Genomic DNA, 18886 nt, shown 5'->3' on the forward strand with positions numbered 1-18886 from the left:
TTAGCCATGTTTTGAAAAATTCACTGATTTTTAACATTTTATTGAGTTAAAAACAAGTTAATGGAATTTTAAGTTGAAGTGGGACTGCCAAGTCTAACTACACATACACTGTGAGCACACACATCTTTCTCCTTCACAGGACAGCAAAGATCTGCTCTTTCTGTGTGTAGTTTTCAAATCAAATTTCCACTGTAGCATTAATCTGTTGAGTCAGGAAGGGCTTATTGTTTGATAGCAGTGAGTTCGTGAACTCCATGTGGTCCCTTTGTTAGAAAACAAGGTTGCCCACACCTCCAGATGAAGATTCCTGGGATGCACACAGGCCCTCAGAAAATCAACCACAAATGTCTGTTGTTGAAACAGGATGCTACAAACAATGGAACCAGCAAAGGCGTGTCAGCTCAGTGCCTGTTTGACCTGCTGCAGTCTTTAGAAGGAGATACTCCAGATATTTTGGACATCTTGGAGCTGGTGAAAGCAGAAAAGCCTCTCAAGTCATTAGGTAAGAGCAAAGCAGCCTTTATTCAATAATTCTAGTTTGTTGTTTATTGATTCAACGTGCATTTGATGCAGCACATTTTGTTCAGGGCCCTTTTCTTCTCCCAGAATGCAGTCATATCTGTTTCTTATGCCTCATGAGGCTTTTAAAGTTGGCCATTTATTTTATTCCAAAGCTAGTTTCCTGCATTGAGCCTGCTAGTCTGAGATTAGCCCCTGGCATTTTGAATTTTATCATGTGTGGGTAAAGAATAAAGATGCCTAATAAACTGTATCATGTTGATAAGATCAGTGTCTCCTCTGCTCCATGTGGGCAGGAAACAAAAGTATCCGCTCCCATGGGCAGACTATGATTTGTAAATTATGGATGCCATTCAGATATTCAACAGTGCTGAGTTCTGGGGGGGACTGATTTATCGTAAAGCAGAATATGTACAGCTGTGTGATGTATCCAGGACAGTATGTCTCTTGATAGTTATCCATGAAGTGCAGCATTTAAGAATTTGGCTGCTTTGTGATTTACAGGGAAGTAATTTTCGCTGATTTTTGTGTGAATCTTCAACTTATTTTCCAAACTTGTGCTTCCATTAAATAATACTGATTTTGATGAACTATGAATCCTGTCCAGCCCTAAGAGTTCAAGCTTTGTTGCATACTGGGATTTTATGATGCTGCACAATTATATTACAAGTTATAATATAAAATGGTACAGAAACTGAAGATACTTCTTCCTGTCTGTGGATTGTAGTAAACATTTCTATAAAATCTTTGAGTTTTCTGTGGAGGATTATTCAAAGGCATCTCTGAAAATTCCCAAGTGTCTGTTGATGATGCAGCTGTAGATTAGTATGTTTCGTGCCTGGTGTTTTCCATCTGGAGATCAGAATTATCTAAAACATCTGACTTCCAAGTTCCATTGTTCAAAGTGATTTACATGCTTTGGGACCTTAACTTTAACTTAGGCTTCTGTATAAAAAAGTCACTTCTGAAAATGGGACTATAGTTGTATTACAAATATTATTCTTTGGATACTTCAGTTTCCTGGTGCCTGGCACTAATTATCCCCAAAGCAATATTTGTAGTATGAGAATTAAATGTTTTTGAAAACTTTTTCTCAAATCACTAGCAAAACAGACTCACTTTTGTGCTGGCACCCATGTGTCTACCAGTACAGAAGTGGCTTGATTTTTCAGAAGTAAAAGTATCTTCTGCCATCAGGGGTCTAACAGCATCATTTTTAGTGAGGTGGAAACAACTAGGGAAAAGTGAAGCGATGATAAAAATTGTCACTAAGTTGACATATGTCCTTGTTGTGTATGAGATTAAGATTTTGCTCGTGACGGCTGATGTTTGAAACAGGATTCTAGTAGCAGCTGTAGACCTTACAGCAGTGATTCGACCTACTGAGAACTGTTTCTCACCTATTGAGTTCTTGGACAACAGGATGCAGGTGGGAGTGCAGCGTATGTTTCCTTTATATACACATATTTTTGTCAAAAATCAAGGGCCTATTGGGGATTATTAACACGAGAAGCAAGCAACTGAGGAGGTGAAATGGAAGACTGTGCTAGCTCCATTCATATTCAGTATGTTTGTGTGATAGTCTTCTCATATTGCTTTACTCCCTCAGACTTCTGCTATGGGAATGAAGACTTGACCTTTTCGATCAGTGAAGCCATCAAGCTGTGTGTGACAGTGGTGGCCTATGCTCCTGAATCATTCAGAAGGTGCTAATCTGTTTTCTTGCTTCGCACAGACTCAGAAAAGGCAAAAAAGCTTCATATGCCTTGGAAAAGCAAGGCTGGCAAATGGAGGCAGAGGATATAGAAATGCATCGCAAGCATGGGGCTTCTCTATGAGGCCAAATCTCTGCCTGTTGATACCATTCCTGGGGCACCAGCTCCAAATCCTGCTGGGTGCAGCACTAAGCTGGATGGCAGCCTGAGCAGCAGGACATAATCTGTATTTCCAAGTGGGGATCACTCTGTGTCCTGCAGGTTTCTGTTGGCAGAGGGAACTGGAGGGGGAGAAACAGGCAGCTGGAAAGAACAGGAGGATACAGAGAGAGGAGAGTAAACTGCTAAAGCAAAAAGGTTAGTTTCCAAGAGGGAACCATGGAAGAAAGAAGCCTTTGGAAAGGAAAATGAATGTTTGCAAACGGATGATACCCAGAATTCTGGATTGTTTTTATTATCATTGTTTCACATATCAGCTGATTTTCTTTCTGATGTCCCTGATCCAAGAGTTTCTTCAGCCCAGGACTGCTTATCTAGTGAGAAGCAATAAAAATCACAAGGCTAGTGAGAGATCCAGGGGTCTTCAGATAGAAACCTAAGCCTCCATTTGACGTGAGTTTCAGGATTGACAAAATAAAACAGACCCAATATTGGTTATTTTTCCAGCCTCCAGATGCTGATGGTCCTGGAAGCACTGGTTCCCTGTTACTTGCAGAAACTGAAACGACAAACTTCTCAAGCGGAGACTGCGACAGCAGCTCGTGAGGAGATCGCTGCTATGGCTGCCCTTGCCACCTCTTTGCAGGCCCTCTTGTACAGTGTAGAAGTTCTCACCAGGTAACCACATGGTTCAAAGGTCTGAGCCTGCATTTGGTTATCAGTGTGGGGAGGGGGAATGCACAGAAGGTCATCATGATATGCAGTGAAGCTTGAATACTGGTTGAGTTCTAGACGTGGTAAAATTAGTGCCAAATTTCACCAGATCACAGCAGAATTTCAGTGCATTTGTTAGATTTAGTCTTTAGTGTGCTATTTACCTTCCCTTTGCCAGGCCTATGACAGCCCCACAGATGAGTCGATGTGACCAAGGCCATAAAGGGACCACAGCAGCAAACCACACCATGTCAGCAGGTGTTAACACCAGGTAAGTCACTGGTGGGCTTTTCTTTCTTTCTTATTTTTCTGAAAAACTTTTTTTTTTTTTTCCTTAAATTTTCGAGTAAGGTAACATCTCATTGCTCAGAGTGCTTAGGCAGCTGAGGAAGTGCTCTGAGTTCTGTGAACGAAAATAGTTGGATAAAAAGAGCACGTAGCCCAGGGCTACATTTCTGACAGTAACCAAAATCCCCAAGACTAGAATTTCTAGTGTAAAATCATGCGACTAAATAGAAGACCAACAATATCAAAATACCTATCCTAAATGTCTTTTTTCTCTGTTTTTCTTTTCACACTCTAGCAGTATACTGACAAAGTAGCTATGTCCATCAGTTCTCTGCTTTGTTTCCTTCTGAGTCCACTGTCAAAGCGACCACTTGGCAGAGCACACCTGGACAGCAGAAGGGCCAGATCCTTCTGGCCTTGTCCTGAGAGACTGAACTACAGTATGAGCTCCAACTGCATGTCAGTTGAGACTTGCAGAGACTGGCATCTCCTCTAGTTTTCTTCCCTTCCCAGTTTCCTTTAACTTTTCCTACAGTCTCTTTCTATCACCTTTACATCCACATTGGTCTGGAGGGTTTTTTTGATTTTTTTTTCAGTTATAGATAGCAAAGGAGTGCATGGCAGAGAATTTGAAAGTGAAGAATGTCTGGGAATATTTTTGTCCTTCTTAAAACAAAACAAAACAAACCCCACAAACAAAAACACACCAAAAAAAACCCCTTCACAAAGAAGAGGGAAATAAGGAAGAAAATGGCACCAGCAGATGGTAATACTGCACCTTGGCCATATTGACCATACCAGTTATGTTGCTGCAAATTAGACAAGGCCACTGGACAATTTAGTCAGTCATAGAGCAAAGACTTAAGAAATCTTGTTACAAAATTCACCCACAAGCATTTGGGATTATGAAGGTTTTCTTTGCAATATTGGTTACTCTTCTGGGCAGCCCTGCCTTCTCCCAGCCAGGTTATGCCTTACTGTGCTTAAAATCTGAATGTTTGCACTGACCTGGAAAGGGAATTCTCCCCTAGCACAAGATGGAGTAGCTGCTCTTCCAGAGCAGAGTGTTTCCTCTGGATTTCTCTTTTGTCTGTAACAGCTGATAGCAAGTCTGCACACAGCCAATGGTCTAGTACAATACTGTGTAGGACTGTAAAGCACCAACACCCTTCTGGCAAGACATGCTTTCCAAGTTATTCCCTGTCTTCTTTCGTACTGGAGATAGAAATCCCTCTCTGCATGGATCATCAAAGAGCTATTATGCCTATTTATAGATGTGTATTGTACACATCTTGGTTGGAAACTCCTGCATCAGTCTGTTATTCTTTAAGATCGATTTGGGCATGGATGAAACACAGCTTTGACTTTTAATCCCAGATTTGAGAAGCAGATAAACCCCTTCACGCTCAAGTCTGAAGTGTATTTATGCCATTTACTTCCATTGCAAGATTGCCGAGTGTAAGGAAAATAAGGTGTAATGGAAAGAAGTGCTGTATTATTTGTCTGCTGATTTTGGAGAGCAGTTAATATGCATCTGCTGACAGGCATTGCAGAGACTCCTGGTGCTGTGTGACTCAGACAGCTTGGTTTACATTTCCAGATCTTTCTGATTATCAAACATTTAGTCTCCAATCCAAAATATTTTTGCACTGCTCCAGGTTTCCTGCCTTTATTTCTTCTGTTGTGTTATCATTGCAACAGACATCTGCTGGCAACAGCAGGAGTCTCATGATGGTAGAATGCTCACTGTTCCAGCCTTGGACATGTTAGCCAAGTGGTGCAGGGTTTGTTAATGCTTTGTAAATATGAAATAACAAGAAAAAAGTACAATAAAGCAAAAAAACACACAGAGGTGAGCTCTGGTTTCATGATACAGACCAAGCACTGGGGTGAAAATCAGCTAGAGAACCTGCTTAGAAAAGGGCTGTGGTTCTTAAGCTTGAATTTTTCCTTTCATAACAAGGGCAATAGCTATAGGAACCTGTTGTTTGCTGCCAATTGGCAGGGAAAGGCTATTCAGTGTGATCACTAATGATGTGTAGCCATTTTTCCAGTGACACAAGATACCATCCTGCCCATGGTGAGTATACCTCTGGGCTGCAGCAGTTTCATATTCTTTCAGAAAGGCACAGTTTAGGCACTACTAAGTTGCTGTTTACAACTGCATTGTTTCTGTTTTTCCAGGTACCCAGAACAGGGAGCCAAACTGCACTTTATCAGGTATGGTAAAATCTTCACTGAGTCTTCCCTGACATGTGAAGAACTGTTCCCCAGCGGTTTCCATGTTCACTGGGTTCCACCCACTGTTGCAGTGACAAGCAGCCTTTCTTCAGGGGAGGGTCATGAAGGATGGTTCATGTAGAAATTATTTACATTTTTAACAAGACTTTGCAGATCATCATTTTGGGTTTTTTTTGTTTCTTTTTAAATTGCAGATGAAACTATCTTTCTTTTCAATTGCAGCAGAAAACATCTGTTGCAAAAAAATAAAATAAAATAAAATAAAATAAAATAAAATAAAATAAAATAAAATAAAATAAAGAGGTGGTTGTAATCCATCCTTGCTGTTCCACTGCATATAACATTTCCCGCTTTTACTCATTTTACATTCTCCAGGGAGAACCTTCACTTACTGGAGGAGGGCCAGGGTCTTCCCCGAGAGGAGCTGGATGAACGAATTGCCAGAGAGGAGTTCAGGAGACCACGGGAGTCATTGCTGAATATCTGCACAGAGTTCTACAAGCACTGTGGTCCAAGGCTGAAGATTCTGCAGAATCTGGCTGGTGAGCCCCGAGTGACTTCTCTGGAGCTGCTGGATGTGAAGTCCCACATGAGGTATTCCACAGGCAGTTTTCACTTGTCATTTCAGGGGGATTCTTTTCTTTTAGCTCTTGATTTTTCATAAGGGCAGACGGAATCACTTTTTGGTAGTGTAGTTGCATGTTGCTGTCTGAAACATGGAGAGCTTATTTCGGATGTTCCTCAGATTGTACCCGATGTTGCTTGCGTACAAGGAAGGTTTCATGTGCTCTCCTCTGGTCTCATTCAGACCCCCATCTCCAGGGGATTAAATAGCTCCGTGGAAGCCCATCTGATACATCAGAATAATTTGCCATAAGCAGCAGAGCCTCTGCAAGGCAAGGGGTGGGGAAGCTGCCTAGCTGACTGAATATGACCTTTATCCTCTCCTGTGACACCCTGTGTCAGAACCAGCTGCTAACAAGCAAGAAAGACAGAGCAACCACTGCACTGTATTGCAGAAATGCCTGAGATATGGGGGAGGATAGGACAGAAGGCATTTACAGGACCACCACCTTGGAGTGTGATCCAGCAGGTGCACAAATCTTTTGTTAAGGTGCAGCACTGAGCTCAGCTTGCTGGTTGGGTGTTCACTGCAAACCTTTTCATGCGGCGCTGAGCTACAAGAAGTTGAGGGTAGGGATTTCTAAGCACTTTACACCTGATTCCCTTCTCTGTGTTTGCTGTTCACAGTAAACACAAAGTAGCCTTACTGGGAAGCTTGTCCTGATAACAAAAACTGGGACAAGAGGGAATGGGCCTGATTCTGTCATCAGTTTTTCATTCATTGTCAGGGGAAACCTCTTTCTCACATGGTATTCCCTCAGGAAAAATGAACTCATTAGAATTGTTTCATGGTAAGATATGTCTCAATAAAAACAACACGGATACTCTCAGAGTGAGCCAGTTAGCACTGTTCTGACTGGCACTTGTCAGAAGGAAAATTTGAATTAATATGAGGTGGTCCTAGTGTATCCCTTGTCAGGGTGTCACAGCAAGACAGCTATCTGAATTCTTTTATGAGACAGAGAAATACTTCAAGATCGTTCTTTGAATACAGAATAGCTAAATACCAAGAGGCATTTTTTATGGCCTAAGACAAATAGTGCTCAGTAGGGTATTAAATAGGAAATATAGCAAAGATATCTTAAGGTGTTTGGGACTGGCCTCAAAAGTGGATCAGAACGCCTTAACAGTGATTTACATTGCTCCCTGAACCCCAAGAGGCCATTCTGACTGTGAATTATTCCTCTCTTTGAGTGCTATACTTTTTTCCTCAGAAACACCCTGTAAAGGAAGATGAAGGGTGGCAGATCCTAGCATTGCACTGAATCAGCTCTGCTGCTGTGCCTGGACCAAGGAAAACCCTCTAAAAGCTCTTTTATCTTTTACATGCATACTCTGAAAAAAATGGCAAAGCCTCTTAGCTGGCAGATTCTGTCACAAGTAGAGATCTTTGGATTCAGTCTCTTTCTATAGGACACAAAATTGTGTTTGACATTAACTTAGGTCTTGTTTAACAAATCACCTGAATTCCTCTGGGAGTTGGGAGGTGTTTTTTGTTTGGGTTGTGCATTTGCATATGAAATCACTGTTGCTGTTCCCCCCTCTAGCAAATGTTTAATAATTTAGAGAGTAATTTTAAACAAGAGATGTCATTCTTCTGTTTGCTTGGCTGCAAGCTGAAAAGCTGATGGCCGTGGCTGCTTTTGCAGTGCCACCTATACATTTTTTGCAAGGGATACAAGCCTCAGGAATCAGTACATCTCTTTAGCTGCATTACAAACTTTGTGATTTTTAGCAATAGAAGCCTGAAATAAGAACTTTAATCTTATGTTAGAAACAAAGGTGAGATTCTCAGGACAGATTATGTCCTTGGTTAGCCATGTTGGGGTTTTTTACTGAATCCAGTGGGAGTGAGGAGCATGTGTCTCCTGAATGAACTTTATTTAGTGCTGTAAAGTAAGGTGCTTGCTTCTTTTTACTATCCCAGTCTTAGACTTGTATGTAACACAAGCATGCTCTAGTTTACTACCCATAAGCATTTGCAGTTTAACAGTATTGTGGGAACTTAGTTTTTATAAGTTTTTATATTCCAGAGTAGATGAGTTTAATTGTTCTTAAACTATTTTATAACGTATCGTTCTCTTAAAGTACAAGTTTGACAAACTTAAATCCATACATACAGAAGGTGTCAGTGGTATATTTTCAGCCAAGATACTTTACTGTGAGAAGATTTCTATGAAACAGTGTGACAGTACACAGTAGTAACTGGCATATGCTGCATTTTTTTTAAGAAATAATGTCTTCCATGGTCAAAGGTTACAGCAGTAAAACTAAGGGACTGATCTACAGAAAGTAATGAATTGTGCTCTGATTCTCTTATGTCTCCTGGAAAGTGCTAGAAATAACTGCTTTGTTGGGGTTGGAACCTGAATTGCTTTATCATAGTTAGCCCTAAATAAAACTGAACATCATCTTGATTCTTACATCAATTCATTTAATAAGTATCAGTGAAATGACTGACAGGATTTAACCGCTGTAGGAAAAAGACTCAGTTCTAAGTAGAGAGCAGATTTAACAGAATGTGATGTGACAGTTGTGGTCTAGAGAGGCTGACAGATGCCATTTCAGAGACTTCAGAAAACAAGATAATATGCTAGTCACTTCAGACAGGATTCATCTCACCCAATTCTAGCCATTTAACAGTTAAATGTTTAGTCTGCAAAGTTATAAAGATCTTTTTGGACCCAATGAAAAAGGAGAGGCACATCCAATGAGCTGTTTATCCCAGTATTTCAGGAAGATAAGAATTTCCCTGGTTGCTTATTTCTGCATGAACGGAGCTGAAAGATTAATTGAGGTTGACATCTCAAGCTGGATGAGATGGATCTCATACTTCATAATGCATAAGAAGGTTTTCATATACCATTATGTGCCACTGATATTGTATTGCCAGAAAGATGCATAATTGTATGATAATTTAAATTTCAGAGTATTTAAGAAAACAAAAAGATAGTAGAACAAAGTAGTGGTAAAAAGTAATAATGAAGAAATACTGGATAAAGAAACACTTTTATAGTACTTTTGGTTAATCTGAGGAACTTGTTGCCCTTGATATTGCTAAGTAGATTTTAAAGAGAATAGAAATACATTCCATTAGTTGAAGGCATTTCAGAAGCCCCCACAATACGAATAGGATTGTACTGTAATCATCTCCTACAAAGTCTATTGATATTTCAGGAAGTATACAGGTTTCTGTCCCTTTTATTAGGAGATAAAGCTTGATTACTTGTCTTCGTCTAGCACAAGTATTCAAGTATTTCAGTAGGTCATTGTCAAACTGCAAACGTAAGTTAAATGTTGCCATGGTATTTCACAGTCAATACAGAAAATGCCACTGGCGAGGCCATATGGGAGAGTTAGAAGCAGCAGCAGCAACACAATCTGTAGAGGTGTTGGGAGAAACAAATCAAAGCTGCAAGGAGTAATCTTCCAAAGCACATGTTGTGTAAACCTGCAGGATGGCACATTATTCTTTAAATTTAGCACCTGAAAATCGCACAGTGAGACCTCTTAAAGTGATGACACCAAAAAACAAGCACAAAACCAAACCAAATCACTCATTAGTTGATGTACAGGGGATGTCAGGCCTGTTTGCAATGTTGTCATCTTAGTAACAGCTTGGGTACTTTGTTTTTAGCTACACAAACTGTGATTCGTCATGTTCCTTTGGTGTATTTAATATCAATGTAAAAATATTCTTAAGATCATTCACATGTACATAAATATAGACAGTGATTCCAGCAAAATAATTTTAACAAACCAGGAACTGTAGTATCGGGTCTAAGAGTTTAAAGATCAGCACATTTGACTTTTGCATCTTTTTCTTTTTACTAGGCTACTGAAGATTTATCTGTTAGTTCATTGGCATGTGTGGAGAATTGCAAGATGCATTTGATTTTCCTCTTAACAAACCCTGGTTTTAGATTGGCAGAAATCGCACATTCCCTGCTGAAACTGGCACCTTATGACACGCAGACGATGGAAAGCCGAGGTCTCCGGCGCTACATCATGGAGATGCTGCCCATCACTGACTGGACAGCTGAGGCGGTGAGACCTGCCCTTATCCTCATCTTAAAGAGACTGGACCGTATGTTCAATAAAATTCACAAGATGCCTACTTTGAGGTGAGCAGGTATAATGGAACCACTCTGGGGTCCGTTTCTGATGTTTCAAGCCTTGAAGTGTGGGTATGTCATCTAACTAAAACTGTCATGTTGACGTGAACCTTTACAACATATCAGAAAATGAACAGATGTTTTTTATTTCTGTAAGTGTGCATTTATGTTGACATATTTGTTGTGTCTTCGGGTAGCAAGAGAAGTAATGCATAGTTAGTAAGAACTACAGAGACAACCTCCAGAAATCAGATTTTTCTTTCTCCAAAACAAGTCTTCAGATTTGTATCATCTCACTACCCTCTTTATTTATTCAAGTTGTGAGGTGAGGAGATTAATTTTATTTTTTAACAGAAAGTTAAACTGTAGCAAGAGTATTTCTTGCAGCTTTCTCAGGAAAACACTGTCATATTCTCTGTAAAGTTAAAAATAGTTTGGAGCTATGCAGCAGCTTCTGAATGCTCCTTAGTAAAGGGAACAGAATTGCATCAATTAAGTCTAGTCAGCGGCTAGTGAAAGCCTGGTGCATCACACAGTATCATTATGGTACAGGCTTTGGCAACTTCAAGAAATATTCAATATGGAGCATTCCTGCCTCAGAGGCAGTGATAGAAATAGAGTCTGGATAGTACAAAATCTCAGCCCTGTGGATTGCCCAGTGATTTAAGTAAAAAGGGTCATGGGTGTCAGTCACTGTCATGGGCATATGTCCTCAACTGCTGGAGTCACTCACTTGATTGGCAGTCTCAGCTGAGAAGCCAAATTATGTTAGAGAACGTCAAAATTTAGGACACAGACACAAAGCTTTAGGTCCCAATGGGAATTGTATGTACCCAACTAAGATGAAGCAAATAACAGGGAGGCGATCTCTTCTTTCTGGCATCACTGTCTGTCACTTTCCTTTGGCTAACACTTTGCGTTAAGAAACTCCTACCCGTGTAAGGAATTTAGAGGCAGGAATTTTGTGCTTCTCCTTCCTGCTGGTTTGATTCTTTGCCATGTCTTGCCTGCTTCTCGCTTATTCTTTCTTTTCTTACTCATACTTTCTTCTGCCTCAAAGGCAGCTTAGGGGTCTTCCTGTTCCTGAAGATCTTTCCTGTTTGTGTAAGCTGAATGAATGCTCATAAGTAAAAATTCTCTTCATATTCCCTCTGTCTGTGCCTGTACTTATGCCTGGCTGAAATTGCTCTTCCGTACACATAGGGACAGAGACAGCAAAGCCACTGGACCAAATACAGCAAGTATATTAAAGTGTCACTGGGCCAAGAAGTTTCTTAGAGATGGGGCTGGGTGCCAGACCCCAGCGGCCATCCAGTGGGGTACTCACATCAGAATCTTATATGCTGCCTCCTGTGAGCACCCCACTCCAAACACACTGTCTGATGGGAGCAGTATATTTGGAAGAACAAGTACAAACTACTGTTCTGGAGATGTGGGAACAGCGGATGCTGAAAAATTAGATGTGTGTTGGTCTGTATAAGAACTTACATAGTGAACACTTGAGTTCCCAGTAGGGGAGCTTGATTAGGATATCGTTTAGTCTTGAGCTAACAAGTTATGCAAGCCTTGCCTTTCTGTCCCCATAAGCCAGATGTTGATTCAAGAACTATAGTTACTCCAAAGAGTCAGGCCCTGAGATGAAGGGTGTGAAGCATTTTGATGTTACCTGTGCTGTGTCTGCTTATGATTAGGAAGGACTCCACTCAGCATCTGTCACAAGCCCTAAAAGCTGCTTTGCACAAAAAAAGCAAAGTGTCAGGGAAGAAAGGATCCTGGAATGAAGGACTTTGGCGCTGGTAAAGAATGAATCGGCCCTCCTGCACAGGATGGGGAAGGTAAAGGTTGCACTGCTGGGCCAGTTTACATTTAGGACAGGCTGTGTTGAGGACTCACATTGGCAGAGCAGACTGGGCTGCACAGTGCCTTATGGAGGGCACTCACAGCTGATGGGTTTGCTCCCTTCAGCGAGCACATCCACCGGAGATGTAGGAGTGGCTCTCAGCTGGCAGCATGGCACAGCAGACCTTTCCCCACACAGGCAGTCCCAAGACAGTGGACTGCTGGCTCCCTTTCATCCACTGGCTGCTGGAGGATGCGTCAGGGTGCAGAGCACAGCTCATCCGCCGTTACTGTTGTCAGGGAGTTTGCGTCACTGGCGCAGACCCCTCCGCTACGTTTCTCATCTCTCTCAAATGCCCAGTGTGCTCTATGGCTCTGTGCTTTTCCTGAGCTGCGCACTTTGTGCTCATCTTGGACGTCGTTGCTGTCTGAACTGTTTCCTCTGTGGGCGTCAGTGTGTGTCGGTCGCCGTGTTTGCGAGGTGGGGGGCAGGCGGCCGGCGGCTAATGGCACCTACTGTTGTATTGCAGGCGCCAGGTTGAGTGGGAGCCTGCCAGCAATTTGATTGAAGGGGTTTGTTTGACACTTCAGAGGCAGCCAATCATATCCTTCCTGCCTCACCTTAGGTCTCTGATCAATGTCTGTGTCAATCTGGTGAGTAGCCCAGCGGCAATCCCGTGAACGTTTGCTAAACCTCCCCCTCCTGTTGACTTCTCTGGACAGAAGATGACAGTCCATTCCCATTTCCATCATTATGCTTGTCCCCCTTACTCCTGGCAAGGGGACTTTGCAAGTGACACTAGAGACAGCAAGGTTCATTTTTGAAGTGGTGCATGGGGAGATGCAGTGGCCGGTAGTGGTGGTCGAGTGATTTATTTCCATTGCTTCCCACGCACCACTTTGAAGATCTGCCTTCACCAGATTGAGCTGAGAGTTGAGGGCTGCAAGTTGGAGAGTGGGGTGGTGGAGACTGCACACACCTGGGAGAGACAGGGAGAGGGTGGCACTGGGGATACCTACCGTCTCCAGTGGGGAGGGGCCCTGATGGCTCTGTCAGAGGCCACCAGGTGTTGGCTAGTTAGAAGCGTTTACATGGGTGGATTCACCCCACTGTTTGCAATGTCCCTGGCTTGATCTAGTAAAGGTTTGCACTGTACAATGTTCAAATCCCACTCGTAGTAGAATTTATGCTCCTAAGTGTGTTACAACAGAGGAATGATGCTGATGGAGCCTGTCTGGTCATTCAGTGATAGATTGTAGTGTTTCTGCAGCTATTATATACGGGGTAAACCCTCAATTTGGTATCAGTGTAGTTCCAGCCATTTGGACAAAAATGCATGCTTACATTCCGTGTGGAAAAAATACAAATAAAGGGGGAAAGGCTGCACTAGCATTTTTATTGTTATTGGGGTTTATAACATTGTCTCCTTAGAACATGAATGTTGTAACCTTTTCCAGCAGTTACAAAAAAAACTCTCAGGGTTCACCAGTGCCCTGAGGGGCTTTAAACAGTGATCATCAGTTAAAAGACAATATCTGATTTTTCCAGGTTCCCATCCTTTAAGTCCATTCAGCACTCATCTCTGCAAGGGCAGGGAAGCTCCAAGCCTGTCAGAGTCCATAAGACTTTTTCCTTGTTCAAGCAGAGGTAGCTACTTGGAGGTGCTGCAAATTTGGGCCTCAGGCTGCTTAGGTTTGCTCCATGGGGAGGTTGCTACAGAGTTAGCTCAAATACAAGTTTAGAATGGATTTGCAGTTTGGCAAGCAGGCGTGGTAGAGTGAATCAGGCCAGCAAGCTCTCCAAAGGGCCTGCATTAACCATCAGAGGGTGCTCTAAAAATATTGCATAATAATAATAGCAGAAAGCTGTGCAGTGTTGAAGTGCAGTCATAATGCTTACATTCAGCTGGGTGGGACCATTAGAGACAGCTACTGGGAGTTGTACTCTTACTGTTAAGAGTATTTTACCTTTAGCTGTCAGAACTAGGGTCCACTGTGAGCTGTGGGAGCAGCCTTGACTGCATGCTGTATCATGTGTAGACCAGTTGCATCACTAAACCCAAAAAGAGATCAGCAAAGAAGGCAAGGAAATGTCTAAATTATAACCCCTAGTGATATAAAGAAAGGGCTCCGCCTCTTCCCCTTCTAAATTGTCCTTTGGTTTTCTGGCAGAAAACTGGTTGCCGCCTTTTTCACCAGGATGAATTTGGAAAACAAACAAAAAAAAGTGCATTCCTCTCCCCTAAGCTTAGGCACCTGCCAGGTAGCTTCTGCCTGTTCCCGTCATCTAGATGTATCTAGTCATGGACAGAAACAGGCATATGTGGGCCTGTGATTGAATTACTTCTGAGGGACACATCCGAAACAGTTCAAATAACATCCCCTAGAAGTGCTATTTTATTTTGCTGATATTCCAAGCAGTTCCAGACAAGCAGGTCACATGCAGGTCACTCTGCTTCAGACATGTAGGATCAGGTGAGATGAATCAGACTTAGACTTCCTAAGAATAGACTGTGTTTGAGAGGAATCTGAACATTGTACAAAACCCGGCTTGGGTCAGACTTAGGACATTATTTTTCAAGTAGATCAGCAAGAGAAGGGAAAAGATGTCCAGTTTCAATGCAGACTTTTTGCTTTGATTACGTATTTTTATTTGTTACAGTCGTTACATGACATATCCTCCAACTCTAACTGTTCCACTAGTCCAGTGCTGGTCATTCAGGGCTGGTACTGGGTACATTTATAAATGTACCGGGTTACCTGTGCGCTCCTCCCATCCTTGCTGGTTCCCTCTTTTGCCCTCCCTTCCCCTGCTAGAACTCCTCCTCACTGGCTCCAGCTCTCACAAGGACCACTGAGGGGGCTGGTTCTCCTAGATCCACGCCAACTCAGTGCTCGATGGAAGGTGCCTCCATTTCACTGATGTTGGAGGATATGGCATGGATGAAACTGTAAGTAGTCAGTTGTGGTGATGTGCTCTGTTTGTATTGCAGGTGATGGGAGTGGTAGGACCCTCCAGTGTGGCTGACGGATTACCCCTTCTTCATCTCAGCCCTTATCTCTCGCCACCTCTGCCCTTCAGCACAGCTGTTGTCCGGCTTGTAGCATTGCAGATACAGGTGTGTCTGCCCTGGCCTGTGGCCAGGCCTGTTGTAGCTTCTGGTTGAGACACCAACTCATGGGTGCTCTGTTTTCTTTCTGCAAAAGCTGGGCAAAAACTGTGGAACACACATCAAAAATGAAAGAGAAGCAACATGTAAATTCTCCCTTCTCTTTGAAGGCTTGAACTGAGCTCAAAATCCAGCTGTTGGGGCCAAGTCCACAGCAAGCATCCATCAGCTTAACACTGCCATTGAAGTCCAGGGTGTTTGTCTGATTGATGCTGTTGAAGGCTCTGACAAGCACGTTAGGGTTCTCTGCAGGATCCAAGGAGTTGGCATAAGTCTCCAGCCACAGGGAGAGGGGCTCTGGCTTGGGTCACATCCATGCAACCCTACCTCTTCCTGTGGGACCATGAGTGCAACTGAGAGTGGAGTTTGTGCTCTTCTGCTCTTACCTGAGCTGGTCACAATGTGCCAGCTCAAAAAAACAGGGCAACTTGGCTTTTCAGCTGCTGACTCAATAGCATCCTTGTTGTCCAGAATTAAGAAAAACATCCTGGACTTTTTGGAGAATTTTATCGCTATTCATTTCTCATAGCAGTGCCATAACTATTACAGAGTCTTTCTGCCTCTGTATCCCTTTCTCTCCCCATTGTCATGAAATCAGACAGAATGGTGACCGAAGAATGAAGAAATTTCCTAATCTAGTGCCAACTTGCATTTTTAAACATGCATTGACACATCCAGATGAATACTTCAGCAGCGATTTCAGAGCAGCAGGGCAGCTTGGGAAGGAAGGCTTATAGGGACCGAAACACACTGCTGTCCCTCAGAGCACATGGCGCAAAGTACTTTCTGGTACTAACTGACACAGAAAGGACAGATTTCTTCCAGCTCTGAGGTAATGGTTCTTTCATAAAAAACAAAAAAAAAAGCCACCTTCACCTTCCCTGAAATATTTTCTCTTTTTTGAAACCAGATACCAAAATATTCATTTTTTTACATGTATTGGGAGTTTTTACTTTTATTATCCTCTTGTCTCTGTTCACTAGTTCATGGGCTTTAAATGTAATGAAAACCAAACATCAGAAAAACACATAGTAGTCATAATTCCTAATACTTCCAGCAGCAAATGAAACAGAAGTACTTCACACCCCAACAGAAAACATCTGGAATTTCTCAGCCAAGGTCTGTAAGTTTGAGGGTTTGGAAGGTTCAGTTGCATTTCACAGCTAAGTCTGAAGCAACTGGGAAGTTGAAAATGAGCAGAGGTTCCAGTAACAGTAATTTGTGTTATCTCCTCTAAAGAAGATGAAAAAACTTTCAATTTAGCTTCACTATGCATCGAGAAGTAAACGTGGATTTTGTTTATTTTTCAAAACTTCGTTCTTTGCGTTAGGGAGGATAATTGAGCAGCACAAAGTGAGGGAGAACAAAAAACGTGCTCGGAAATAACCTCCATGTTGGGACAGTGGAATATTTAGGTTATATCATTCATGCAATTTCCTCCGTTCCTTTTTTTATTCCATATGGACTAGGTCAGATCCTGATGCCATTCACAGCAGTGCAGAGTTTAGGACTAATATCCTGTGCAATACATCTGATTTTGTTAATGATATCTGTGAATTAGGGATCTGGGCTTCTTGCATCTTACTATGACAAGAGCAGGTGACACCTATGTGAATTCTCTGTGAATTCCTTTTACCCCTAAGTGGTCTCAGGGCTCCTAATTCAATCAGGTCATCAATGCTGGCGTGGTACTGTGTAAACAAGGTGCCCAGGGGACCATCATTCTCTGCAGTAACTTGTATGCGTGATCTGATGATGAAATCGTTTAATCCTTTCTTATTATTACTGCACAGGCTTTGAAAGAAGATTTCCCCCTAAGCCATGTCGTCTCCCCATTCACCAATCAGGAAAGAAGGGAAGGAATGCTTTTAAACCTACTGATTCCATTTGTGCTCACAGTAGGATCTGGAAGCAAAGGTCTGACTAATTTAACAAAAAGAATTTTTCTCCCCCTTTTCTGACAACTGATGTTTGCACTTTCCCTGCCTTCTATTGATTTTTGATTTTTATATTTTAATTTGGTTTTCTTTCACTGGCAGTGTGTCAGCTAAGTGCCCTTTGGGTCCAAGACTGAAAAGAGCCCCACTAGGAGAAGTTGTTTTTTCTCTTTGTTTCAGCTGTGCCGTGGTTCTTGAGTCAGGTCTGACACAGATGTGCTCCTTCATTTGAAACTGGAGTGCAGAGCAGGACAAATGTGTTGTAGCAGAAGCCACAGAGGGGAGCAGAGGTCACAGGAATTGTGTGCCCCTGTGGATCACAGTCTGCCCACTCTATGCCACTTTGTCTGGCACAAGTCCTGCTCCTGGCTTTCTTCTATAGAGGGTGATCACTGGTAAATCCCTAAATGAAAGAGACAGGTAGAGGGAGAAGGGAATCTCAAAAGTAAATGAGATAATGAGACTACCGAACGGGATGTTTCTTTGTGCGGTGTAGCTCTGTGTTGGCGCGTGTTTGTATTGGTGTTAAAATAAACTTTGCCTTTGCTTGCAGGAGGAGAACCAGCATAACAAGGTGTGGGGGACGGAGTTTTGGCTTAGGGGACATTTGAAATTGCATCCCTTTTTGGAACTGAACAGGGTCTGGATCTTTTGAGTGTCTTTGATGGAACATAGCCTGATCTTTCTCTCTTTCTCCCAACACACCTCAGACAGCCCCTGGCTGGAGCAGCCTGAGGTCCTGCTGCTGCTCCAGACTGTTATCAATATCCTCCTGCCACCTCGCATCATCAGCACTTCCCGCAGCAAGAATTTCATGCTGGAGAGCTCCCCAGCCCACTGCTCCACCCCAGGGGATGCGGGGAAGGACCTGCGGCGGGAAGGGCTGGCAGAGTCCACCAGCCAGGCTGCCTACCTGGGTGAGTGATGGTTTCTGTTGACTGCTGGCAAGAGGCAGGTAAAACGGAGCGTTCAAGACTATAGACAGCATCAAAGAAAAACATCTCAGGTGGGCGCTGAGCTCCTTAGAGCTGCTTTAGGTCTTCTCCCGAACAAGGGCCCAGGCCAGAGCATGAAGCCAGGAGTATCTCTGGACTGTATTGCAACGTGAGCAGTGTCTGCACTGCAGCTGGAGAAGATTGCAGCACAGGTAGAAGTCACTCAGTTTTCATACTGCCAGAATATAGCAGTGAAGCCACAAAAGGCAAGCTAGCCTGCCTGCCAGCCCCTAACTTTGTAGCCTCCCTGGCCCTTGGCTAGCAAGGGTGAAATGTAATGCAGTCGGTCTGCTTGCTGGCCCTGCACACACACGGTCCTTACTGATGGGTATTCCCTCTGCTCGCTGTCTGCTGCTGCAAGGTAGTACTGATTTCTCACATGTGACCCACAGCTGAAAGAAAAGAAAAAGTAATCAAATTGGAGATGCAGCAACACTGCAGGTTATCAGGGCTATATGGGGAGAGTTTTGTCTCAAAGCTCTCACTCCTTCAAACAGCTTCTCTGTTTCTGATTTCATGAGGGCATTTATCCAAAGACTTATATTCAGGTCCTTGTTAACCCATATCTGA

The 18886-nt window shown here is 42.8% G+C and overlaps 1 protein-coding gene across 14 annotated transcripts in view; it reads left to right on the forward strand.

Moving 5' to 3' along the window:
• Positions 1-18886, forward strand: part of UNC80 (unc-80 homolog, NALCN channel complex subunit) — a 127921-nt gene that overhangs the window by 91562 nt on the left and 17473 nt on the right. For all 14 annotated transcript variants that reach the window (XM_071811249.1, XM_071811255.1, XM_071811250.1 and 11 more), the window contains 11 exons: positions 364-502; positions 2129-2225; positions 2901-3071; positions 3286-3378; positions 5580-5615; positions 6012-6230; positions 10184-10384; positions 12745-12868; positions 15208-15333; positions 17178-17301; positions 18032-18238. In XM_071811249.1, coding sequence (XP_071667350.1) covers positions 364-502; positions 2129-2225; positions 2901-3071; positions 3286-3378; positions 5580-5615; positions 6012-6230; positions 10184-10384; positions 12745-12868; positions 15208-15333; positions 17178-17301; positions 18032-18238 — 1537 coding nt within the window. The remainder of the gene's footprint in view (positions 1-363; positions 503-2128; positions 2226-2900; positions 3072-3285; positions 3379-5579; positions 5616-6011; positions 6231-10183; positions 10385-12744; positions 12869-15207; positions 15334-17177; positions 17302-18031; positions 18239-18886) is intronic.

Source organism: Patagioenas fasciata, chromosome 7 (genome assembly GCF_037038585.1).
Source record: "Patagioenas fasciata isolate bPatFas1 chromosome 7, bPatFas1.hap1, whole genome shotgun sequence".
NCBI lineage: Eukaryota > Metazoa > Chordata > Aves > Columbiformes > Columbidae > Patagioenas > Patagioenas fasciata.